Below are 27,126 nucleotides of genomic sequence, written 5' to 3'. Positions count from 1 at the left end.
AAAAATATGTATATTTTTTATGGTTTTAAATTGTCAGGAATTGATGCACTCTTTTTCTGAGCAAAAACAAAATCCCTAAGTTAAACGTCAAAATATTTTCGAATGCGCAAGCGCAAAAACAGAAATAAGCACAGAATTTGGAAGCCGTGTCATACATGTGCACAAAATATCTTCAAAAATACTATTCATTTTTTAAATCAGAAATATATCCCAAATTCTGATCACATTTTTGTTCATAATTGTGGACCGTGTCAGACGGCCTTTAGGGGACGTGGCCAAACTGAATTATTTAGGCCTTTCAGTAAACTCGGAAAAACAAAGAGAATCTCTTGTTTGACACTGAAGTTTGATGCGGGACTTTCGTTTTCGACTGTATAAATATCTACAACCGTGCCGAGCGCACAGCCAATCACACCTTAATTACAGCGACAGTAACGAGACCTGTTATATTGTCGAGGTAATTTACAACGATTCACGCGACAACTTTTCGCCCCCACCCTCTACGCAAATTGTTGTTGCGAACCGAAAATTAGGTTACGTTATTTTCCCACAGAACCCACTTCTCGCTTGCTCCCGTTTTCCGTGAAGCGTCGAATTTGAATTATTTAGTCCTTTTGACGGAACTGTACTCCGGCCAAATCACGAGGAATGTGTTTATTGTGTCGGAGCAGGGTGCCTCAACCCCCATATTGTATTCGCCCATCGCGCCCTTCTCGTCATCTTTTATTTATAAACTGTCTAGGCATCGTGCGCTATGCATTTTATCGAAGTTTGCAAAAAAAGGCGTCGGACGAAATTACTCGATTTGTTCGAATTATTTACAATCGGATCGGTTTTATAATGAAATTCATGAGACGCGTTAAGAATAAGGGAATGCTAATGAGGCGCTTCTTGCATTTTTCAAGTTTTTCCGGTTCGTTGATAATGTCTTGTTTTACGGAGGATAGAGGAAGAGCTTTGTCATATTTTGTATACTGTCAACGCGAAAATTGCCTGGTAAATGGCATTTCCGAATGCAAATGGTTATGTCGACGTTATATGAGCAGTCATTTGCGAAAATCTTACTTCTTTCCACGGAAAAATTAAGATTCAAACGCGCTGTATCAAACTCTTTCTTCCTCGAACGGTGCGAAACCATAATGAAATTTTTATCTCACGAGAGGATTCTCAGTAAAATAAACAAATTTCGCTCCGGAAACATTAGTTTTTAGTGGAAATTTGCTTATTTTTACGAGATTTATCTCTTTTATTGTGTATCTATGGAGATATTTTTAAATGGTGTTGAATGTACCTATCTGCTTCAAAGTTTAGTGGGTTTACTTTTTTTTTTCTTCAGTTTAATTGTAGGCCTGTAAAAAGTAGTGCTTAGTGACAAAGTTAATACCAAAATGCATGTGATAACATCATTTAAATATATAAAAAGAGACTATAAAAAAAGTAGTATAAAAATTATGTACAAATTTTTTCTTGCGAAAAGCTCATAGCGACAGCTCGCTCACCTACAGCCGCATTACCGCTCGTTTCCCTGGGATTTTTTCTGTCCCTGTATTGTAAATAAATATCTACTGTGTGTTTACTTGAGAAACCAGAAAGTACTAAAATTTTGTTGAATTAAAAAAAAGGAGGTCCGGTTGAATGGCTCATACGTTTTCCTTTGAATTGTCTTTCAGTTAGAAGTTTAAATCGAGCTCCTCCTTCAAAGTGAATGCAAAAAAAGAAGCTGAACAAAATAAATAATGAAGATTTCTTAAGAAATGAACGGCTCTATACACTTTATTAATGGAAGCAGTACAACAGAACTCAGAATTACTAACTTCCTTCTCTACTTTTTGTGCATTGTATATTATAAGATAATTGGACACATGCTACGTTTCCGTAACTTTTCTTTCTGTTACCTTACAAACCAATTAAAAGAACTCGATCTTATCAAGAAAAGGTGTAGTTCGTTCAATTTTAGTAGTAGCCAGACTTACAGAAATAAACTACGTAATCTAGTCCGATTAATTGAGCTTTTTTAGTAGTGTGGGAGAAATCTCTGCTCTGATTTTCCATGGTTTTATTTCTGCGCTGTAGGTGTTGTTCCAACAAAAGCTTTGCTCGCGAAAGAATCTCTGATAAGTTTTTACAACTGAACGTATTATCGTATTATCCGATTAGTTTGCGCTTTTCGAGTAACTAGATAGAAAAGCTTTTTCCCGGATTTTTGAACCCACGTTGCTATTGTTGCCACTAACACAATATTGAAAAAAAAACGGGAATGTTCAATCGTTATGATCGCTACTGTGCACAATGACGCAGTTTTTTCCAAATTGGATTAACTCATAGATCAACTAACATGGATAGCGATTTTCATTACTAGATATTGGAACTATGTGGGAAAACCGCTCTGAAACGCTGACTGAAAATTCAAATCTGATGGAACATGTTCATCTAAACCGCGATAAGGCACGAGAGAAATAAGGATATTCGTTTTATTGATTCAAGTAGAGATTACGTCTACCACAGGAAATTGTAGCATTTTCAGTAAAAAATTAACCGAGCAAGTTTCAAGAAAGTTAAAACTTTCCCACTTCTCGAGTGATAAAATCCACTTGAATATGCTCCAACACCGGAATTAAAACTTAAAGTTTTGTAGTCAAAGTCATCACAACGCGACCACCCAGTCGTGGAAATGAGTTTTTTAATCGTCCCCACACAGTTCCGTCCTATTTTAAACTCGAACAATGTACTAATACTCGATATTAACCTGAAACTCCTCTCCAAATGAAACACACGTTCGTTGATAAAAACTTTTTGATATTTATTTTAAAATGTGTGTGTTCATTTGAGATCTCATTATCGATATAATCGAGTGGAATCCTCCGGGACCGGACTAAATCCGTGTAATCACAAAAAGAGAAAGATGTACATAGAAGCTTGCAGTCGTATTTTAACAGATGCTACTTGTAAAGAAAGCGTTTTTTCGGTACGGAGGGATGTGGGTAAATGTTTACAGCTGTCTTTGTGTTTGCTTTGACTTTGTTTTATCGACCAGAGACAAAAAATTGTTTGAAATCTTGAATTGACGCTTGGATATGATTGGTTGACCAGCGCCGTAGTGTCTTCCCTAGAGTTTTAAATCCATCTGCAACATTTCCCCGTCACGTCTCATTTGCCCGCCGCCGCCGCCGAAAGCCCCTGTCGGAAAACTCTCCCTTCGTTTTCTGTCCAAAATGAAGACATTCACCTTAAAGGCAGTCCAGAGTTAATGCCCTCCTATCGCGTGGCACACAAGACCGCCTCTTGCATCCCTAAGGACTTCCACTTACATTTCGTTCTTTCGCCCTTAAATTAATTACTTCGCGCCATTTCCCGCGACGCTGTAATCACTTTTGACCTAATCACGCCAATAAAATTTCAATAAACCTGGGCTTTAAATTCAACGGGACGCTGCTTTTTTATTCATGGAGTGTTCGCGTGCGTTTATATTTGCTCTCTCTGATTCGAGGGTGTGTTGCTAAATACCTCGACATTTTTTCAGGGGGTGCTCTAGATATTCAGCGCACGAAGAACTTGTGCAACTTCGGAGCTTGATTAATTCGGGCAATTAGACCGTTCATGTGTCGGAATGGTGTTGAATATCCTATGAAGGAAAAATGATCAAAGTGCAACGGTGGTAAAGTTCAACTGGTGATTTCCGCCTGCTATTTTGGCCGCAAAAGGGATTGGAAATAAACAAACCTACAGTTTGTTTTGTTGGGCGTATGTTAGAGGGTCGTTGTACTTGGAGAGCTAAAATAAACCTTTATTACATAATAAAAGATCGGAAACAAATGGCAACATGTCGACGATTTTTTTTCTTTCACGAGCAGATTGCTGTCAGATTGCCAAACAGGATGACGCGCAAAAAATCGGTTCATTTTCCGGAAAACACATGCGTAATGTATTAAGCGTGCGTGAAAAGTGCGTTGCTCCAGATAAACATTATCGTTACAAATGACATTTAATTTTAAGGTCATGTGCCAGTGTCAAAGCCAATCTTTACGGACGAGCTGAGTCATTCAGAGGGAGCGACTCCGTAATTAGGGAAACAGATGAAACTTGGGTAAATTTGAACAATCGGGGTAGACTAACAATTTTCATTAGCAAGACATGGGACGTTGTTGTATTTTAACCTTCATCTGTCCCTCGATGACACGGATTTACTAAACCACTTTATATTTAGGACATTCGTTTAAATGTGGAAAATAAATCGAACTAGATTATGGAAATGCAACGCATTTTCGTAGGAAAATAATTACTAATTTTAAAATGCTTTTTTTTCCGCCTGCTTTTGGGTTCGCAGTGCGGCAAAAAAGTCAGCTTACACTGGCTGCTTAGGGAAATACTATATAAAATTCGAACATTAAAATTTACGTTGTCAAAGAATTTTTTGTCGTGATAGATCAACATTTCTAATTCAGTTTTAGATGGTTTATCGACCTAATTTCGCATTGAAGGATTTTACGTCTCTCCAACAAATGCCGCTTTCGAGAGTTGCTTTAATGTAATTCCTTATTAAGTAATTGAAGCTTAGATGGAAATGTGAGAAATACATCTTACATTTCAGACAATATATTTTTAATTTAAAATATATCACATTGCTACAAAATTACAAAAATTGAAACCGAATAAAGAGACTTTTGAATGATTCCTGTTCTAGAATGTAAAATTTGAATTACTTTACTGTTTTTTTTTTAATATCTTTGTTACAATACTCACTTTATCTTGCACTACCGAAACGTTTCTTTTTTACTTGTGCACGGTAACGGTTGCAACTCAATAAGAAATTTTAGCTCATTTTAATGCTTCTGTATAAAACCATTTTACGGCATATTACACGGTTCAAAGTGCAACTTATTCGCTTGAGGTTGAGCTTCAATGTATAAAATGTTTTAAGGTTTTTTCCAAGAGCTTTAAAACTGAAGCATAAGATTAGTATTTTGCACAAAAAGTGCATTAAAACTGGAACGAACTACATAATAAGAATGCTTTTTATGTCTGGTAATAATTATAATTCACCCTCGGTGCTTGAGTGTTTAAATAGACCCAATTTTTCATTTAACACCCCTTTTATTTCCTACTTACAATAAAATTCCCATTTTTTTACTTCTTTTTAAATAAAGACTGATTACTTTTCCGCGAACGGACATTGTGTCACTCTAACAATCAATTTGATTCTTGAAACAATTTGAGGCAGTGAAAAGAAAAAGGCATCAACAGCGACATGACCTTACAAATTCCCGTCAGCTAAGATGGCGCTCTTGTTCCAACTTCCGCCAAGTTAAGTTGTCTGGCCGCGACATATGCCAACAATAAACTAATACCGAATTGATTTTCACCAAAACAAAATAACTTCTGTTGGCGTCGACTCAACCCTGCAACAAAGCGTCTTTTGTCGTTTTCTTATTTTAGCAAGTTTTCCCCAAAACAAGCGAACGTTTTCTCTCTTAACCCCAAAACGGTCTTTGGAATTAAGTTGGGCTTCATCCGGGGGTCGTAGCCAACTTACACACAGGTCAGGGAGGGTCCCTAATCTGATTAGAAGTTTGACTCATCCAGCTGCTAACATTAACAACGCCACTTGTAATTATTACAATAGCTGGAGGCTTGGACGCAGCCGCTAATTTAAAAGCCTCGTTAAATGGTCATCGCTTATAACCGGATTATATACATCGAACCCCTATCCTGGCAGTTTTAACTGACCAAGGGTCATATTTTAAAAGGATTTGGGTGGATGCAGAGACTGACACTTCTTCGGATAGAGAGGGTGTTAACGCTGTGGCGAGATGTGGGACAGAAGGGTGAATCAGGGTCACGGCTGACCGCAAACAATCAATTTAGTTACTTGGATAGAGAGAATATGTAAACTCGGACGTTTGCAGTGAATGTCTATTTAGTTTCGGTCACATGTGGAGCGGACGACGTCCACGATTGAAATTGATATTCATTCTCTAAAGGGCGAGGGGTCTTGTTTATTTTCCGTTTTGGTGCAATAATTTTTGATAATTAGTCGCTCCGACTAATTCGTGTAAATCGAAAATAGTTTTCAACGAGGGATTTAAAATCCCCTGCTAACTAGTCACCGCTCGCTGAAGCTCTGAAACTCCATATTCGTATCTAAATCAATATAAAATTATTGACGTACATTTCCATTATTTATTTAACCGGCTGCATAATTTGTTGGGGTAATAAATTCAGTCCTCTCTCGCATATTAAATTTTGTACTATTATAATGAATTTCAATTTCGTAAAATGTGATGGAACGAAGCGTCGACAAAAAGCCATTTCCACGGTGATTTCCCCATACGTTCGAAATATAAATCACCAATTTTTCGTATCTGGGTAATTGCCCAAATGGATTTAAGTATGAAATAAGACAATCAGGGGACAGCTAACAAGGCCTACTATCTCGTCAGCTCTCTTTCCATTTCGAAATTTATGAATTCAATGGTCTGGAAAACCAGTCGCAGTGGCGGAAAATCGATGTCTGTGCTAAAACAGAACGTAGTTCTCTACTAATTAGTAATTAGTGTGCATTTGTCGACAGTGACGTGCAATGTGCCCACTGCATGCACCATTTTAACATAATTGAGACGGACGACTGTGGTCGTTAGGTTTAGGACCACTTACTTGAATTACTTCTGGGGCGGACGGCAACTATTCCACACTAATTAGCAGACTTTTTGATAAATGTGTGTTTGATATCTTTCAACGAATTGTTTCTGATAATTTTCCTTCGGAGATGTCGAAGCGGAAAAAATCTCTTCATTATTAAATTTCAAGTCGGTAGTCTAATTGGCGACAAAACACAAACGGAAGGAAGAAGCTCGGTGTTATTCTGGTTCTTTTTAATATTTAACTTTATAACGAAGCGCTATCAACACAATTGTTCACGACGATTGTTTTTTTGGTTTCTTTCTTAGTTTGGGACAAAAAGTTTCAAAGTTAATAAACGCGCTTCTGAATTTTTCTTCCAATATTAATTATCCAGAGACTCGTGAAAGAAAAAGTAAAATCGTTGCAGGTTTTCCAGTAACGGTCCATGTAAACTGCGGTTTAAACTGTTGAGAAGTGTTGTTTATCTTTCCGCATTTCTCTTCCTTTTGTTGTCTGTAATACGTCTTCCATTTCGTTTCTTATCTCGTTTGTTTGTGTCACCGTGCCCCCGCTCAACTTTTCAATAATCAATTAAAAATCTCTCTCTCTCAAAGCGTTTATCTTCCGTAATGCAATCGGATTAGTGGATGTTTATTTTATTTCATGCTGAGGGAATTTGCATCTTGTTGTTTGCTCGGGAGATGGAGGGCGGTTTGAGTTTGTTTATCGCACAGACGGTAAGCTCATAAGTGTTAAACTCACGTTTCTCTTGTTGAAGGTTGGAAATTCAGGTCAGTGGCGATGTTCATTTTTGTTCAATTGCACCTCGAAGGATCGATTCCTTGAAAGCAGAGAGTAGTTTCGTGTTGCAACTCTTTTATTCACAGCGATTTTAATGAAATTTAAAAATTTATGCGAGGGGTGGGAAAGGGAATGGAATATTCCAAGAAAGACATCGGAAGAAGTGGTGGATCCGTGAATACAATTCATCATTTTCCCGGGGAGATTAAACATTGAGCATTCAGCAACTGTTGGGGTTGCAGAGAAGAGAGAAATATTTTAACGCTTGTTTCTGCTCTTGATTTTTTCCATTAAAGGTATTTCCACCAATTGGAAACAGTTCGAATATTCATTATAAAATGTGTATTTTCCATTTTCCGATTCGTGGTTGCATTATAACAAGTGGCTCTTTCAAAGGCCGAGCGATTTTCTTTATTAAAACATTAAAAAACGGAATCCAATTAATATTTGTTTCCAGTAGAAGTCATCTTTGCAGCAGCGCTCGAATTTGAACAATATCTCTACATGCAGTCAACAAAAACAAGCTTTGCGCCTATGTTTAAAATTAATTATGTTCTCTTCAATTCACATGGAGAGAAGCCGACAATGACGCCCACGACGCCACTCCATATTTCAGTATAATTGAGTGTCGTGACGTCTGGAGTCTTGTACATTCGTCATAATAATACCCCGTAAGGTGATTCTGGAGAAGCCGATTTTTCTCCAGTAATGACGAGGCGGAAGCCTCAGGAGCCCTCGTGTCAAAGGTTGTCGTCATTCGAGCGTTGCGAATCTTAGATGGAATCGCGGAATTTGTCAATAATTATCTGCTCACGATCGATGTTACGGTTTGTGAAAGAAACGTGTTCAAAGTTCACGTAAAAATTCAGTTTCTCCAATATACAAGACACAAATGCTATTATCTTGATCCCTTGGATTTTCTCAAAGTTTGCAAACATCGACTTTCGGTCCTATGATTTATTGCTTGTGCCATCTGCATAAATTACTTTTATGGAATTGTTGATGTGTGGTCCGCTGCCGAGATTCAAGGCGACATTTACTGCTTGAACTTTTTTAATATTTGGAAAGGTTATTGCGATTAAGTTGGTGCGCTACCTACGTCCTGCTGCAGGAGCTTTCTCTCATTAATTCTAACAGCTTCATTTCGTGTGGTGTTAATTAATTTCAATTTAAGAGTGGATTCCATTTTATCCTCATTTATTTGGAGCTTACTCGAGTTTTTGTGAAATAGAACAAACCGAATTTGCGAGCGAGAAATATGGTTGTGTAACTCGCTTAGATTTTAATTACGCCAGTTTGCATGAACGGAATTGTTTTCAGGAATACTACTCACATTCGGTAGGTCATAAATGCGTGATGAAGAGTCGTAGCGACGGCGCTAGTTTTATGCACAAGTGGTAAATGCAAACACGACATTTCAACATTGTCAAACGGCCATCAAGCTTGTTTCTTACAATTTATCTTTGTTTTTATCACTGGTTTATTACTCCTATGCGCAAAATGAACACGGTCTTGTTAAGCCCGCAGTGGTAAAGTTTCCACGCAGTCATTGCAGATATTTTTATAGCAATGCCACTAACACACTTTTGATAGTGTATACAAATTTCGTCTTGCGTCTTTTCTTTCAACTTCGCTCTTCCACAGTGAGTCTCAAGTTCTGTTGTTTATCAGACAAAGGTTTCGAACGTAATTGTCTCCGGAATCAAAGACAACATTCACAATGAGATTTAAGCTCGATGATATTTGAAACATATTTGCTGTTGTGCCGTGAAGAGCCGAGAAATAACGCCGAAAACAAGAACTAAGTACGCTAGGAATCTCAAGAGTACTTCTTGTGTGATGTAATGTGTTTCTACAGTCACGAAAGGCTTGGAACATTAGGTGTTAGGAGGTAAAAACCTCGAAGTTATGTAACGGTGTGATATTGCATATAATCTAATTATTCTAGACGATATTCCTCGATCACGAACCGTTTTGTAAAGTGCAAATAACATGCACATCCTTTTTTCGTTGAACTATTAAAAGTGACAGCATTAATTTGCCCGAAACTACACATTCAGACTCTATTTTTAAGTTCAATTAATCACCGCTGATGAATAAAGTTCGCATTTTACCTGTTGGATCAGTTTTTTAACGGAAATTTATGAACTCGAAAGTTGGCCCTCATAATTATAGCTGCGTAAATTTTTATTAGCAAATGGACGCCTCCATTATCACATCAGTAATAGAACCGAATTAGTAACACTATAATTGATAGAGATATTAATCTCGTTGTGTATAGTCGAAGTGCGGCGACATAATGGACTTGATGCATATGCGGATCCGGTCCATGTTGGTCCAACAATGGACCACAGACCCAATTCTCCTCCGAAGCGCCATAGCGTAGGAGTAAAGGAATCCCGACCGAACGCATTTACATAACATTAACATCGTGACATTACACAACAAACAACTTTTTTTACCGTCACGGTGGTCACAACACTCAATCAAAAGTCCATTCATGAAATTTGTACGCGAGTTTGATCCTGTTATTGATGGTTTTCGTTTCTTTTTCACGCTGCCTCTTCACAAAAGGATTACGTTGTAAGTATATAAAAAAAGTTTGAGTGATTTTTAATAAGAGCATTACCGACTCAAATCCCTCCGTAAGCTTATTCGCGCCGTTTTTTCACCCTCTGGGCGGTGCCAGGATAATTCAGTTTAATTTGTGGCGCGTCCTTTGTGCTTTAACGTACTGCGAAGCAATGGAGGACCTCCGACGGAGGACCAAGCGTTTTCTCAAACAATACAAGAGGTGTTACAGTATCCCACTGGCATGACATTATTGTGAGATTTAAAGCAAAGCGCACGTAATTAAAAAATTAATAACATTAATTTGACTGATTCATTAAACTGTTTTCAAATTATTTAAACTGAATTAACTATTTAATTATATCTACGCCCGTGCGCCGTAATTATGAAAACCAGCCATAACCATAATTCTTCCCTCCGGATGCGTCCATTTAATAACCGGAATTTGTTTCTCCTCCAGACACCGACAATCAGCGTGTGATCATCCACGTGAGAGACGTCAACGATGAGCCCCCCTATTTCATTAACCGCCCATTGCCCATGCAAGCTGTGGTTCAACTGAATGCTCCTCCAAACACACCCGTCTTCACTCTACAGGCACGAGATCCGGACACGGATCATAACATCCATTATTTTATCGTAAGGGACCGGACGGGAGGGCGTTTTGAAGTTGACGAAAGATCCGGTGTGGTCCGGACGAGAGGTACTGATGTGTTCCAGTTGGACATGGAATATGTGTTGTACGTCAAAGCTGAAGACCAGAACGGACGTGTCGATGAAAGGAGGTTCCAGTCCACACCGGAAGAAAGGTTGTCGATTGTTGGGGGGAAAAGGGCCCCTCAGTTTTATATGCCCAGCTATGAAGCGGAAATACCGGAAAACCAGAAGAAAGACTCTGAGTGAGTATTGCGCGGGAGTGGCACTCAAGACCAGTTTTTTTCTCTAATAACTAATGCAGAGTTTTTAGATTTTTATTAGAACATGTTTTGATGTATTTTCGTTGCAGCATAATCTCCGTGAAAGCGAAGTCGTTCGCCGATCGCGAGATCCGCTACACCCTCAAAGCTCAGGGTCAAGGAGCAGGAACTTTCAACATCGGTCCAACTTCCGGAATCGTTAAGCTAGCCAAGGAATTAGATTTTGAGGATTTGCGTCAGCCCCACGTCTACTCGCTTGTCGTCACTGCTACGGAAGATTCCGGAGGCTTTTCAACATCAGTCGAGGTACCTCAATCGACCCCTTTTCCTCAGTTCTAATTTTTGTACTTTTAGCTAACAATCCGCGTGACTGATGTCAACGATAACGCCCCCAAGTTTGAACTTCCTGATTACCAAGCTCATAATGTCGATGAAGACATTCCTCCGGGTACGAGTATTCTTAAGGTCAAAGCGATGGATGCGGACAGTGGAGCTAATGCAGAAATTGAGTATTTGGTTTCGGATGACCACTTTAGCGTGGATCCCAGTGGAATTATCTCGAATAATAAGCAACTGGATGCCGATAACAATAATGCTTACTACGAGTTCGTGGTGACTGCGAAAGATAAGGGAGAGCCGGCAAAAACCGGTACCGCTACAGTAAGAGTTTATACGAAGAACAAGAACGACGAAGAGCCCAAGTTTTCGCAGCAAGTCTATACACCGAACGTGGATGAGAACGCGGGTCCTAACACCCTTGTAACAACAGTCGTCGCGTCTGACAAAGACGGGGATAACGTGAGATTCGGCTTTGTTGGGGGCGGCACAAGTTCGGGCCAATTTGTCATCGAGGAGATTACCGGAGTAATTAGATTGCACAGCAAGTCGATCTCTTTGGACAGAGACAAGTATGAATTGAATGTGACAGCAATGGATGATGGCGCTTGTTGTGTCAACGGCGATCAGACGATACATACCAGCACGGCTGTTGTCGTCGTTTTTATCACCGACGTCAACGACAACAAGCCCATTTTTAAAGACTGTGGCACCTACTACCCCAAAGTGGAGGAAGGGGCGCCCAACGGCTCTCCGGTTATTAAAGTGCACGCGACTGATGAAGATAAGGGGGTGAACGGCCAAGTCAAATATTCCATTGTACAACAGCCGAACCAGAAAGGCACCAAGTTTACAGTGAACGAGGAAACGGGGGAGGTTTCCACGAATAAGGTCTTCGACAGAGAAGGGGATGACGGCAAATTTGTTTCCGTCACAGTCAAGGCTACAGATCAAGGCGAGCCTTCATTGGAGGGTGTTTGTTCGTTCACGGTCGAAATCACGGATGTTAATGATAACCCGCCATTGTTTGACAGACAGGTACGCCGAATTTGGGGCACAGCACAAAGCTGAGGAACTTCTGATGGATTTTTGAGGGGTGACACGTGAATGAGGCAATGCGTCATACATTATTCAGATTATTTCTATTATTGCGGGGGTCGCAACAACACTGTTTTTTCTAATAAATCATTCATTAAAATAACAGACCGATTTTTGGCAGCGTCATGAAAAAAATTGCAGCGTCATGTGATTAATGTTCAATGGATTTTACAACCTACGGGTTCACATGCCTTGTAACATTGTTGAGACAGGAAATGCTGGAACGAATCTGTATTTACTTTAATTTTATTGTTTGTAATGAAGCTATTACAGACGATTAAAGAAAGATTTCCGATCTGTGAACTTTAGTCATGGTATTCTCGAAAAACAATGTTGAAAATTAAGCTTGTTTTTATGATCAAACTGAAAGCCCATTAAAGAGACGGCTGCTGTGACCTTGGCCACCATTCTTGGTTGATTGCTTTTCGTTTGTACTACTAAGATTAACTAACCATGCGAGGGGGAAAATTCTATATAAAAAGTGGTATAGTTTAGTAGCCGAATTCTATAAAATACAATGCAGTCTTGAGTTTTTATTATTTTGAGTAATGTAAAATACCAAATGAAACAGTGTAATTTAACTCAATAACTGTCGCCTACGTTGACAAATGTACGTGTTACCAGAGTTTGTAATGTAAACAAATGTGCAGGTTCTATCACCGAAGTCCAACACTGTAATCTAGCATAAATTAGAATGATTGCCATGCTTTGATTTAGCTTCATAAAGGGTGCTGAACAAATAGACTCTGCAACCCAAATTACAGTCTTACTGTGCAATTTTTTTTATTCAAATTTGAACAGTTTCAAATCAATAAAACGTGCATATTGGAAGTAAAATCGTTCAAAAATTTCCTAATTTTCTAATTATTTCATGACAAATAGTATTTCTTCTATTAACTATTTGAAATTTCAACAAAATCAATTTGGAACGAATTCATCTCTGTTTTATTGATTGATGTTTGTAGGTATTTGTTCTACGGAGATTTATACCTGTTATTTGCGTTGAACAAACAAACACATGTTTACTGAATATTGAATATCTTCGATAAAGCTGCATAAAAGGAGCAATGATAGTAAAACATTGAGAATAACAGTCTGTTTTCTACAAGACTTATTTGTTTTGCCAGAGCGTTTCATATCCCTCTGAGATGAAGGGAATAAATTTAATGCTTTTGAAGTCTGATGTTATGAAAATTCTAAAGCAAAAGGGACTTTTATTGGAGAAACCAAAAATTTTAGGTTGAAAATAAATAAAATTAATAAAATTTAGCAGAGGGGCTACTTTTGACAAGCTTATTAATCGTGCCAAATTTCAAAATTCTAGAGCTAAAAAGACAAATATTAGAAATTCGCATGTAAAGATCCACCCTTTCTTTATAGCAAAATGGAGAATGTGATTAAAGTCGGATTACCTTCAAAAAAAGAATTATTTCATTGGCTCGCATTATCTTCAACTTAGTAGTTTTTATAGCAAAAACGCTCGCAAGCCGATCGTACCTTTTCATTGATGGCTAGATGTAGGAAACTATTGCTTATTGGATACATTTCTAAGCTAATTAAGTCATACACAAAAATGAATTAATTTATTAGATATTGATAATAAAAAATAGCACAAAGCAAAAGAAATTGAGCCCTGGATTAATGGGAAACTTTTTCCTTGCGCGTCGTTTGTTGGATTGCATGAAGAATACAAAAACTTCCCCATTTGCAATATTTCAAAGCAGAAGAGGCAAATTTTGTAATTTTAATTTCTGTGATGATGAAAATTTCTCATCGTCACAAAATGGTGATGATGTCTTAAATTTCCATTTCAAACAGAAAATCTGAATAGTGTTGACGTCATTTCACTGTTGCACTTAATTTTCTTATTATTTGTTGATTTCTTGGCACCAGAAGTACCCCGATTTTCTTTGTAACATTTTAACCTGATGGCGTTTTTTAGAAATACGTGGAGAACGTGAAGCAGGACGCCAGCATAGGCACAAACATTCTTCGCGTGTCAGCTTCCGACGAAGATGCCGATAACAACGGTGCCATAGTGTACACCTTAAATGCCGGTTCAAACGCCGCAGACTTGGAGTATTTCGAAATCCAACCCGAATCGGGTTGGATAGTGTTGAAAAAAGCGCTGGACGTAAGTATTTCCTCTAGGCTGTAAAGTCCGATTTAGGTTTAGGCTGTGTGAATGGTGTGCGTGGTTGTGTGACGTTTCAGAGCCGTCAGTCCAAGGTTCCTCGTCTGCAGATTGATCCATCATCTAGGTACGAGTGGAAAATAGCTGCTTCTTTCTTCATTTTCAGCGCACCTTACTTTGAGTTGCTCTGATCGATCTTTACGTAGATCGAGTGCACTGATCTCTAACTTTTATTCAATAAGTTTGTTTATACGGCACACCTTGCATAACGTTAACATTACCAGTACTGTACATTTCGTTTGGAGTTTTTTCGGCCTGAGGCGGCGTCTCGACCGGATGTCTTCACGGGTTGCTTTGAACTCGTGAAGATGGTCGAGACGGCGTCGAAACGCCGGCTCTACTGATACATCCTTTTATATTTTGGAGTAGCAAGGAAAGCTGTTTTGTTTTTGACGCCAGGTGCTACTACCAGATTTTTGGTCCGGAGAGAGAGACTTTTTGTAAATAATTCTTTTTTGCCAGATGACTTTTTGAACCTGTATTTTTTGCAGTGTTTGTGATTTTTGAGTGATTTTTTGCAGGAGGAGCGTACCGACGCAAATAGTATTTTGGTCACGAGAGTCGCAGGAGGCCGGTTTTTGAAACCCGGGGTTGGGCACTGAGACCTCTTGCGGCCCTCAAACATTGTGACATTTTTAACCTGTGTATGGGGCGGCGTACTAACCAAATATTTATAAACGTCCAACGGTTTTTGAAGGTCGTTTACTAGAGAGAGAGAGGATCATAAAGAGACATTTTTGCACATCCTTGCTCCCGCCCTGCCCACCAATACGTTTTTTGGAACTTTTTTTGCATGTAATGCCTGCTTACAGATGAAGAGATTTTTTCTTTTTCAGTTTATTTTACATATTGTTATTATGATACTATATTATTGTATATGTTTTTGTTTTTTGATTTAATTGCACTTTTTCTGTTGTTCACCGTTACCACCGACCGGAAAAGCAGGGATGCTATCCAGTAAGTAAGGGTCGAAAGGGGGAGTTTTGGGCCCCTTTCCGTACAGGGGCGCTGTAGATAGATCGCAGCGCCGGTGAGGGTGCTGGTCGCTTTCACCGACGTGTCGCCCCTGCTTCTGTACAGAGATTGCGTTTCTATGAGGTTTATGCTCAGAAATTTGAAATTGTTAAAATCTTGCCTGCTCGATGAACCATTTATTTTGCTTCTTTTAAGTTTATTTTGACTCTTGGTTTGTTATAGTTGGCATGTTTAAAAAAATTAGCGTTTCAGGAACCACACACACACCAATTGGCTTATGTTTAGACAAAAGGGATTTGTCTGTATTAGAGACTATGTGGTGATGCTTTAGGTTCGGCACTCGGCTGATGGAATTTTGGGCTTAGGTTGTTCTGTGCATAATCTGATCGAAACGCAGTCGCAAGATAAATGAAACCAAGTACCAGTACCATTTATAACCAACCGATCGGGAGTGCATAGCTCGTCCGATCGGACGTCATTTTGCTCTTGATTTGTTCAGTTGTGTGATTGAGTTGTCGTTTATCCTTTTGGTTCGCATCATAATTTCGTTTGATTGAGTGTGTTCTTTTGGTTTGTCCTCGTGCCCTGACCTCACCGTGCCCGTGTTTAGCGAGACAGGTATCGACTGCGCGTGCGCGCATCAGACCGAGGCGAGCCGCCATCCTACGCGGACGTGGACGTTGAATTAGACGTCGTAGACAGGAACAATAAGCCGCCCCTCTGGGACGTGAACACGTACGGCCCCATTCACATCAGAGAAAATGTCACAGTGGGTACTGTAGTGACTTCCGTCAAGGCCAGGTTGGTATCGTCGTCGGCGCCGACGTGGGCGTCGCAGGCCTTCGGTCCGGGGGTGGGAGGGCGTCGCGCGGGGAATTACAGACCGGGGCCCGCGACGCGCCAGGACTCCTCCACCACCATCCCCCTTTTCGCGGGGCCCCACTAACTGTCGGTGTGATGTTCCCGGCGGCCCTAGCGAGAGACGTACAAGCTGGAGGCCACCGCCCAAGACAAAGGCTATCCTCCCCTCTCCCGATCCGTGGAGGTCCAGATAGACGTGGTGGATCGCGCTAACAACCCGCCTGTTTGGGATCACGTTGTTTACGGGCCGATCTTCATTCGGGAGAATCTCCCGGTGGGGGCTAAGGTTGTTTCGGTCAAGGCCAGGTCTGTGCCCCCAGTCTCACCCAGACATATGTCGATGTGAGGCCCGTGCAGCAGCACGAGCTGCACGGCACCATCTCGTCTGTTTGTGCACGCTTCACCCGAGTCGACGAGAGCCCGCACGCGCTCTTTAACTCCACCAGAATCGAACACTCAGGATATACTCAAAATTAAACACTAAACCCGAAAGAAATCACCATTTTATAACATACTAACCCATCTACAATAAAAGTTCAAATTCTACTGTACTCCAAAAATGAACATTTATTGTGTCTAATTTTATATTCCTCTTTTACCCCATTATTTTTGCTTGCTTTCTTCAATTGCAATGATCGGAAAAATCACCTGTATTGTGTCTAGATTAACCCACATGGTCTTGTTTAAATGTTCTAGTTGTTCTGTTATAATCATTTTCACTCATATCGATCTCTTTATGTATTGCTAATAATTGTAACTAACCGACGCAACCATATTTATTGTTTGTTACTGTTTTTTCGTATATTTAAGAAAAGATTTGAATGCTGTATCAGACGACGAACCTGCAAACTTGCTATAAACCTGCTATACGTTTAACTATAATAAAGTAAACTTACAGCATAGTTTCTAAGTAAAAGCCTTAAAGCGGTAGTTTGGGTTTGTGGAAACAATTTAGAAGGCTTACTAACTTATCGACAATATGCTATGTAGCAAGTTATGTATGTAGGTAACTTACAAATATTATTTGTGCATATGCTTGAAGGTAGCATCGGTAAAAATGTTCTAAAGCAACTCTAATAAAAGTTTTGCATGCGTCCTTTTTTATGCATTTACTGTAAATAAAAATCTTGAAAGCAACGACAAGAATAAAAATTTGACGATCGTAAACATTTGAGTGAACTTTTAGTGTCTTGTAATTTTTTAATTTTACATATAAATTTATTACTCTTTATATAGATCTTTGATAGATAATTTAATGGGAAAAATCACAGATATTTGGTCATTTCCATATTTATTTCAGTCTTGTCAATGCAGATAGGTAAAGAAATTCATGTCATTATAAATTTATGAGTTTTAGTTTTGCTTCCAACGGAATGCAAAATGATATTCGTGTTAATATTCAATTTTGGCATGCGAGTAACCCAAAATTATTCAAATTACAAATTAATCAGGATAATACAAATTTTTGGCAGGAATAAATTACCTAATAACATTTTTGTTATTTTTGTTTTGTTGCATTATTCTGAGTGTATTGTTTCGTTGCATCAAGTCCAAAAACCATAGAAAGAATCGTAGTGCTACCACTTTTTGTCCTGTTTGTACTAAACAGATAACACTTCACTGAAACTTTTCACGTCTATTATTGATTAGGTTCATTGGTTTGTTTCGGGTTGACGTTTAATTTTGAGTCCTGCCACCAGTCGGCTCCTTTTCCTCCTCCCTTCCGTAGCTCTGGGTGTGTAGTCCTCCGTTGTAACTCTGTTCCTAATTCGTTGAATGTTGTTGATGCCTGCACCACACGCAATTCTCACAAGCTTGGGGCTCGGGGTCAATGCAACACCTCAACAACATTCAGCGCCCCGAACCAAGTTCCAGTTCTCACTCATTTAGTATTTTATTTTGTAAATCATTTTTAGTATTAATTACGATTACTGTCGATTAAGACGTTATTCACGATGCTCCTGCGGGTGTTGTCATCACAGTAGCTGACTGACAGGTCTGATAGCTAGAATTAAATTGGCAGTGCGTGACACGTTAACTCATCCCCCATCATAACTACTAAAATCACGCCAGGGTTGCAGGATACGACACAGGCACTGCCGCTAACCACGATGAAAAGAAACTGAAATTTTCAGTGCATGATCAAAACGTAGGCGTTTTTGTAGATTTTTCTTTCGATTTTGGTTTTTGAAAGAGGCTAAGGATCAAGTTCATTTGTCGGATTCGATGATAATCAGTGGCAGCATGTGCATCTAAACGATTTTTTATTGGGCTACTTTTTAAAAACGTATTTTATTGAGAAATACGTTGAGAATTTTGGCTACAGACCCTTCGTGCGCCCAACCCGCGCGCGCCTTTTAAGACAAATCGGTGACTTTTTAAGTGCACTGGAAAGTTTGAGCTTTTTTTAAAGTAGTCCAAGTCGCGTTTTGCATGCGGCTGAAAAATTTTTGTACGGCCAACTTTTCGTTTTTTTCTTTTTTTAAAGTTTGCTTTTTGATCGTGATCACGTGATAGAGTTCTCTAGCATTAGGAGCGTGGCAATCGAGCTTGACTCGACTTTTCAAGTGTTTTTTCTCCTCGTTAGTTCCGGTATAGAGAACAACCCAACTGTTTTCTACCGTTTGATGCCCGGATCGACCGCACAAACAAACAAATTCCACACTTTCTACTTGCAACAAAGACCAGACAACGGCTTCACGTGGGCAGACATCAAAGTGAACCATCCCTTGGATTATGAAACAATAAAAGAATACAACTTGACTATACGTGTGGAGGTGGGTTAAGTTTGTAAATGTTGATCTTTGAGTAAGTTGGTTTGTTTCCAGAATAATGGGGCTCAACAGTTGGCTAGTGAAGCTACAGTTTATATCCAGTTGGATGACGTTAACGACGAGATTCCTCTCTTTACGGAGAGGGAGCAAGAGACTGTGTTGGAGGGTGAACCCATTGGTACCAAAGTGACCCAAGTCAATGCGATTGACAAGGATGGAACGTTCCCGAATAATCAGGTAAATGGTGATTACAAAGGCGAGGTGAAGGCATTGAGATTAAAACTCATTGATGAGACGGAATCAAAGGGATTCATCATTTTAGCCTTTCAAAGGGCGAGCGAAGATTGAGATCCGTATAAATGGAAGGTGTTCCCAATAAGACTCGAGAATTTGAGACGTCACAAAGACCGAAATCTATTATTTTTAATTTTCGATTGCTTCCAGCTCGGCTTGTTTACTTTGTTCCGTTAATAGCAGAGTGATAAAGCTGTCATGGAGTTATTTGTTACGTTTATTTATTTACTTTTTTTACAATCTCTTTCAAACTTCCGAAAATAGCTTAGTCACCCCACGCCAAAAAACTGAAACTTTGTTAGTCCGACCATGCTCTGCGGCATTTGCTTTTAAATTGCGGCGATATTTCCCGACTTGATGTTGCTGATAAGTAACAAAAAACGCAAGTTTTTCCTTCATGTTTTGACGCAATAATCTCTATTTCAGGTATACTACTACATTGTGGATTCGCCACGGAACGAAGGAAAGGACTTCTTTGAGATCAACAAAGAAACGGGGGAAGTTTTCACCAAGATTGTGTTCGACAGAGAGAAACAGGGCGCATACGCTTTAGAAGTGGAAGCGAGAGATGGAGCTCCTTCGGCGCGGCCCAACAGCGACAACCATCCTAACTCAGGTAAGCCTTCTAGTGGTAAAAATAGAGGAAACTGTTCAATCTCTCGAGAAACACTTGCGCCCACGCTTTACGTTGTACGTATTTTGTGGTGTGTTTCCAAGTCAACGCTGTTGTTTTCGCATTGGTAATGCAGCCCGAGCTCGGATTACCTCGAAGGTGTTAGCGGAGAACATTAGCGTTAAGACGTCGACGCCCTTGACTCTCTCAGGGACTTTACAATTTATGCAGGTCTTACAGAGTAATTAGACGGTTAAATTGTCTTTCCATTATAATTCCATTGAGATCTCGATATTAATTTAGAACTTTAAGTCGATAGCAAGATTTTTGGAAGGGCGTACTGCGTTCTTCTTTATAATTCATCAGGGTTGTCAAAGGGGTTATGGTAGAATTGTTAGGTACAAATATCTAATACTATTTTGGTACGGAGCTTTATTCTGAGTTGGATTCCAAACATTTTCTCGCATTTTAAATTCCACATACTGAAAACGTACATTAAGTAATTGCGTGGTCTGTGCTCTTTTGTGGAAAAACGGAAGCTGTAGTCAACGAAATGTGTTCAGAGAAAATGAGTATCATTAAATAAAATTTTTTATATTATATAAACCACAATTTAATTTTTTATTTTTGGGGATTCTTTCTTTTTGTATATGAATAACAGAATTAGAGATAACTGAAAAGAAACTAGAGTAGTCTTTTCAGAATATTTTAATCAATAAAAGAACAATAGAAACTGGAATTTTTTTCATCAAAAAAAACTTTTTTACTTTTTTGTTTTTGCTTTAGATATTCTTTAATACTCTCATTATTTTATAAAATTGTATGCGTAGAACTTTAGCGTCTGTGGGAATACAAGCAAAACAAGTAAAATAAAAGTTCTTGTTAGCTCGGTTCTAACGGAGTTGAACCACTTTGGTAAGCCGCTGTCGATAACAGCTACTAGAAAGAGACTTCAGGGTGCAATGCTCGTATTAAACAATAAGAAACAATTCCTTTATGCAGTGTCATAAATTCTGAAAACACTCGGTATTTAGCGGTGGTGTCCGGAAAAGTTTTTACATTTTCGCCCTGTTCGAAACTTGTGATAACATCTCTTTTGAATTTGTTTTAAGTTTATCAAACTTTTTTTTGTTTTTTTTTGTCAAGAAATTACGATTTTTAAACAAATAAAATGTTAAAAATTATAAATATAAAAATTCTATTGCTAGTTTTATTCATCAACTGAAATAGTTCTTTGTGTACCAAGGCCAAAAAGTGTTTCTTTATTGGTCGAACTTTTTTTTAATGCCTGAGGCGTTAGCTAAAGCCAGAAAGAAAGTCGAAGACAAAATGGGACTTTTTACACACAAGATTTTTTTGGAGACATCATTAAAATTACAAGTTAATTAATTTTTATTTACGATTTATTGATCTAATCATTTATAATAACTGAATAATTGTAAATATTTAAGAATCCTTCAGAAAAGTATATATTTTCTTTATTTACATTTGCAATTTCGGCATGTGTACCTTAACAATTTGTATGAATTAGGCTTGATGTGCTTTTTGATGTTGCTGCAGCGGCACTGCTAGATATGTTCATTTATAATAATTCAACTCGTCTTTATTGCACTTTATAGCAATTTGTCGATTTGATTTTACCCAAATAATTATAAAATTGGGGGTAATGTCGGTATCTTGATGTAATTAAAAAAAATAAGGATATTTGGCAAAACCCTAGTACGGACAAAAATGAAAGCGGACAGAAAACGGTTATTTTTCGTTCGCATTTAAGAACAGAAAATTCAGTTTTTAGTTGAGGTCGCCTATATTATAGATTATATTACATAATATAATAAAAAGTGTTGTGTGAATTTTTAATAATTCTTAAAAGAAATGTCTTTATTGGGCCCATCAAAAAGTGTTCGTTTAGGAAAAGAACGCCCCTTTCCAGAAACTGCCGGTACTATAACTTTAATTTAATCTTCGCTTGATCGATTTTATATATTTTCATAAATCCGTTCTGAAGAAGCAGGCGGTATATTTTATGTTCGTTTAACAACTCATAACTCTTACGTAGTAACATTATATAGTAGTTTATGGCCCGATCTCTGAGATTCTGTTTTGAATTTTAATGTTTTTTAGGAAAATATTGATTAAAGTAATCGGTTCCGCCTCATTCCCTTAGATTTATACCAATTATGCTGGTCATAAATTATTAAAAACATTTATCTCTGAAAATGAGCAATGAAATTAGTGTTTGGCACGAATATTACTGTTAAATTGAGATATAGTAACAAAATATGCAACAATTAATTTATTATGACAACGCGACTGTTTGAACTATAAAATATAACAATTTGATTAAACAATACATCTCATATGCGGTGAATTGGTGGACGTGCCGAACCAATTTTATTGTTTTACAACATTTTCAACAAATGCAATTTTGAACTAATTTTGAATGTTTCTCTTAACTGGATTAAATTCTGTTTCGTGTTGGCGGGATTTAACTTTTTAGTAAGTTTAAAAAACGACTCAGTTTTAAGAATATTATTTTAAAACATAAGACGTTATGAAATTCTTGGGTTATGAAGATTTTATGCAGCACAACATGAAGTTGCTTCAAGTGTTCCAAGGCGGGTGCAACAAAATTGCATTGAATTAATTAGCACCGAACTTACATACGGTTAGAACTTGGTGAAGTGGGGTATTAAAGTGAATTTGAGGTGCTTAAGAATAAGACTTCTCCAAGAAAACTGTTAATTTTGCGACTTCAATTCAACTCATAATTTCAGGTTGAGTCATCATTGTGTCGATTGAAACCTTTGTTGTCGCCGCACTTAATTTAACGTAATGACATCGTTTTTCATCCATGTCCTTTTTCCTTTAATAGTGAAGTGATTCTCAAGTGTCAGAATCGGATAATGAATATTTTAGTGCCGATTTCGCAGTTAGTTGGAGTCGGTTAAGGGTAAGATCTCCGGGCAACTTCCATGCACTCGAATTGGTAAAGAAGTTTCCCAATTAATTCCACTGAGTTATGGATGGATCGTTACGTTTCTCTAGAATCAATATGGCTAAGTGCGCTCGGGCGATGTTTATCTCCCTTGATGGTTCTAAAACACAAAAATCACATCGGAGAGATACTTGAGATTCATCCCAATTTGCACAGTATCTGATCCGTTCGAAGGTGTGGCAGTAAATTTTCTAGAGTAGTTATTAAAACGTCTGTAATTCCGCGTAATCGTCTTAATTTCATCCACATTATCCTCGCCATTATCGTCCTTTGCCGGTTCTTCTTCCAGACGCGTTCTAGAATGTCTATTATGGTATTAATCCGGGGGCGGCGGACGAGTTTCCAAATTCATAGACGTGGGGTTGCGGCGGCATAAAGTCGCCATGAAAAAACACCTGGAGGCGTCTCAGCTGGATGATACATATTAAAAAAAATCCATTCTTTTGATAGGATTGTTTTTGGCTCGCACCTGGGAAAGTTTAATCGGTTTATTTATTAAACTTCTAATTGCTGCTTTAATTTGATTTATTGAATTCGTGACCGTTCCACTACACTGACAAATTTAATTTTTCCGAATGTTTCGGACGTATTTCATTAATGGTATTTGTAAACTGCTGACGCCCAGTTTGTTTTTGCTAAAATCGTCAAAATGACCAGTTCATAAATGTTCATTGTACTGGCACATTTTCGCTGGTATTTTTCACGTTTTATTTTTATTTGCAATTTATCCGCTGCACGCTCTCCCCGATTTAATATAAATGTAGAGCGCCATAATTACTATAACTTTCACGAAACTTTTCTCGCCACGTTAGATTTACTAAGATCTAAAGAAAGCTCCCTCCGACTCGCCCAAGGGCGCAGTTTCACATCGTCCAATTAACACGACGCGTTATGTTCAATTTTTGAGACCAAGATGCAGATTTACTGCCGTTTCGTTTAACTACATTTATCCATAAATTGATACGCGTAATTGCGCTACTAATTACTGTGCATTTTCGGTTATTACATTGCACAGTAGCTCATGTTGGGTTACTTTGATATACTGATGGCACTTAATTAAGTTTCCTGACTGGACAAACGATGCTATTTTGTTTGTTTATGGCTGAAATTCCGCTTTGACCGGAGGATTTTTTCTGGTTTTGTTTTTGCTCTTTAGTGCTTTTTGATGGGTCAAGATTAATTTCTTACTTTCTGCTATCGGACTATTATTCTTCATCTCTGTCTCCGCCACTGAACAAAAACGCTTTTTCGGGGTCGTTGGTCACGCTAGAATATTGTCAATCTCGACGGAAAAAATTACTAAAAATTTATTAGTCGCCGGAAGTTAGTTTGTGTTCCTGGGCGGATTTGCGGGTTTTATGGATCCGGAATCGATATTTCACCGGTTTAAACGAATTTGGCTCAATATTCCTAAGGAAAGTAGGTATAACAAGCGGATGCTTGTATTTTGTGTTTTTGCTTATAAATGTCACTTTCTTTTACGTTGATTTTATTTAAATTAATTAGATTTGCAAAACAACTCCACCTTTGGGCAATACAAATCCGGACTAAAAATAAAACTGGTACAACTTAAACTAAACAGCGACTTGTACAAATTGCATTTACATTTCCGGGAAAACCGGAAACTGGGTAAATACATTATCAGCTAGATTTTTTAACAGTCTGTTTAATACTCTCTCACGTTTCTGTCAGTAACGATGACATGCCAGCTAATTAAAAAATTAGTTTTGTTTTTTGGGTGCGAATTCAACAATTTTTGTGATTATTTCGAAGTTTTGAATTTAATTTAAGACTTTTTACGTTTTTTTAATTCTTTAATTTTTTACGTCTATTAGGTTTTTTTTTATCTTTTTTTTGGTTTCACTGTATCTCTTGTATGTTTAGAATTTTTGATTAGCATATTTCTTAAATTGTGTACGTGTTACGTTTTTATAAGTATTTTGGAATTAAAATAATTATTATTGCTTTAGATTTTTTGTTCCTTTTTTAGTTTGTCTAATATATTTGGGTTATGTTTTGTTTTTTGTAGAGTTTTTAACTTTATTTTGCTGAACCTCTTCATGAGCTCTTTTTAGATATCAAACAAATAAAACTAAAAAAAAGTTTATTTTTATTGATTTTTATTTGCATTGTATTTTAATTTTAATTAGAAAGCAATGATGAAATGAAATGATGAAATTGTAATAAATATATTTTTTCCTGATTCAAAGCAGTATATAAATTTTTTTATGTTTTATTAGCTATAAATTTTTAATCAGTGAAAAAACATTACTGGCAACAAACAAACCTCTTTTATGTGAAAAATAAATTACGCTAAACTGGAAATAACACTGGCGCATACATCATTTTTCTCTCATATTATAAAATTAGTTCTGTTCGCTGCCGACAATAAAACCGGAAAAAACAAAGTTAGGTTTGCCGAGTGCTCTCAATATCATTTTTAATAAAATACATTATTACTTTTCTTCCATATTGTCTTCTATTTTTTACTTCTTTCCAAAATTTATTTGAGCCAAGTAAATGACAAAATTTGTAAATAACTATTAAGAAATTAAAAATTATCCCGGCGCATCCACCATTTTGAAACAACAAATTTACTGAATTTCCAGCTTCATTTGGCTTATGGAAATTGCAATGTCAAGTGTCCTACAGAGAAACAATTTTCCAGTTTGTTTTTAATTGTTATTGTTCACTTTTTATTCTATTAAAGAAATCAAAACATTTTAAAGCTTCGGAATTTTTGGTGCCCATATCTCTGAAACTACGACGAGTTTTTGTTGTTGTTTTCCTCGTTATTTTGTTGCTAACAATTCTCTCTTTCATTTTCCTAATTCGAAAATTTTGTTTCATCAATTTGTAATGTAAAATCTGAATCTATTTCGATGGGTATTTATTTAGGAATTTTTGGAACAAGTTGCGTTTCTGTTCCTAAGTATCTTTTTTATGATATTGTCACTTAACTCTGGTTGTTCTAATTTTTAAGCTACGTGGACCAAAATTTGTGCTGTTTACACGCAGAATTCTTTAAAATCGCACATGTTCTGTAAAAATTTGATAAAAATAACACAACAGAATCATTTTCTTCCATTGGAGTGTCAGCATCTGTGGAGCAGCGCCAAAACAGAATGGTGGAGTTAATCATCCAACACGAAAATGTGATAAATTTTGACCACATAATCGTATAAATTGCACTCTGTAAAATTAAAAGCTACAACTTTAGGCTTGACACATTTTGCAGAGGTGATAAATGAAATTCCCGCATATCCGGTCTACCATTGTTACTCATATCGTACATTCAAAAAATTTTACTGCCTGTCAATCCCCGATATTAATCATCTTAGTTATGCTTTGTGGGCTCAAGGTAAATATTCTGCAGTCAACATCTCCCTGTCGTAACCAACATAATCCTTTTATGATTCGTCAGACTCAATCTCGTCGATTATACCTCATTTATCAATGTTTACTACAAATAACAGTCGTGAGAATGAAAGTTTTAGTACTTTTCCGCCGTTCGTGCACATTGTAGATTTGTTTTTCTTGCAGTGGCGTCGTTATGATTTTAATAAAGATTCAGTTCAGGTTCACGATTTACAGCGCGGTTTATTTACTGCTATCCATAAATCCAGCCGCTGATGGTAAATAAAATCTAGTGCGTCTAGGATAGAATAAGTATCAGCGATAGCTAGCTAGATGGTGTGTGAGCAGCTCGTGTAATTAAGAGACTTTAACGTGAGCGAATTTAGGAAATTAGCAGAGCGCTCCGGTCGTCTATCATGGGTAGTTTTAATTATTTCACGACGCGATAAATCTCGTCTAATGGATGTAATTTCGGGAAGAAAAATGTGTGTTTATGCAGAGCAGAGGTGCGAAAAATCCGGATGAGTTTTAAATTTAGTTAACGTTGTTTCCGCTCAGATTTCATATAAATGTCGGTAAATGTTTTCTTGGCCGACATCATGATATATCTCTTTTTGGTTTCATATTTCACGTTGTCAAATAAATTTATATTGAATTATATGCAGTAAATACCAGCGGAGCTTTATTTTTCTATTTCGTTTTCGTTGCAGTCATCTTTT

At 37.7% G+C, this 27,126-nt stretch overlaps 1 protein-coding gene across 11 annotated transcripts in view; it reads left to right on the top strand.

The window, feature by feature from the left end:
* CadN (neural cadherin) overlaps nucleotides 1-27,126 on the top strand; it is a 192,759-nt gene that overhangs the window by 32,421 nt on the left and 133,212 nt on the right. For 6 of the 11 annotated variants that reach the window (XM_088036179.1, XM_088036175.1, XM_088036177.1 and 3 more), the window contains exons 4-11: nucleotides 10,451-10,889; nucleotides 10,997-11,213; nucleotides 11,262-12,281; nucleotides 14,284-14,475; nucleotides 16,121-16,311; nucleotides 18,959-19,148; nucleotides 19,200-19,382; nucleotides 19,866-20,055. In XM_088036179.1, the coding sequence (XP_087892305.1) occupies nucleotides 10,451-10,889; nucleotides 10,997-11,213; nucleotides 11,262-12,281; nucleotides 14,284-14,475; nucleotides 16,121-16,311; nucleotides 18,959-19,148; nucleotides 19,200-19,382; nucleotides 19,866-20,055 (2,622 nt within the window). Of the gene's footprint in view, nucleotides 1-10,450; nucleotides 10,890-10,996; nucleotides 11,214-11,261; nucleotides 12,282-14,283; nucleotides 14,476-16,120; nucleotides 16,312-16,486; nucleotides 16,678-18,958; nucleotides 19,149-19,199; nucleotides 19,383-19,865; nucleotides 20,056-27,126 lie in introns of all 11 variants that reach the window. The other 5 variants (XM_088036180.1, XM_088036176.1, XM_088036178.1 and 2 more) reach the window with 1 other exon arrangement.

Source organism: Gnatocerus cornutus, chromosome 5 (assembly GCF_029298725.1).
Source record: "Gnatocerus cornutus isolate USDA-ARS CGAHR chromosome 5, icGnaCorn1.1, whole genome shotgun sequence".
NCBI classification, from domain to species: Eukaryota; Metazoa; Arthropoda; class Insecta; order Coleoptera; family Tenebrionidae; genus Gnatocerus; species Gnatocerus cornutus.
This window is presented reverse-complemented; position numbering and strand designations above follow the sequence as displayed.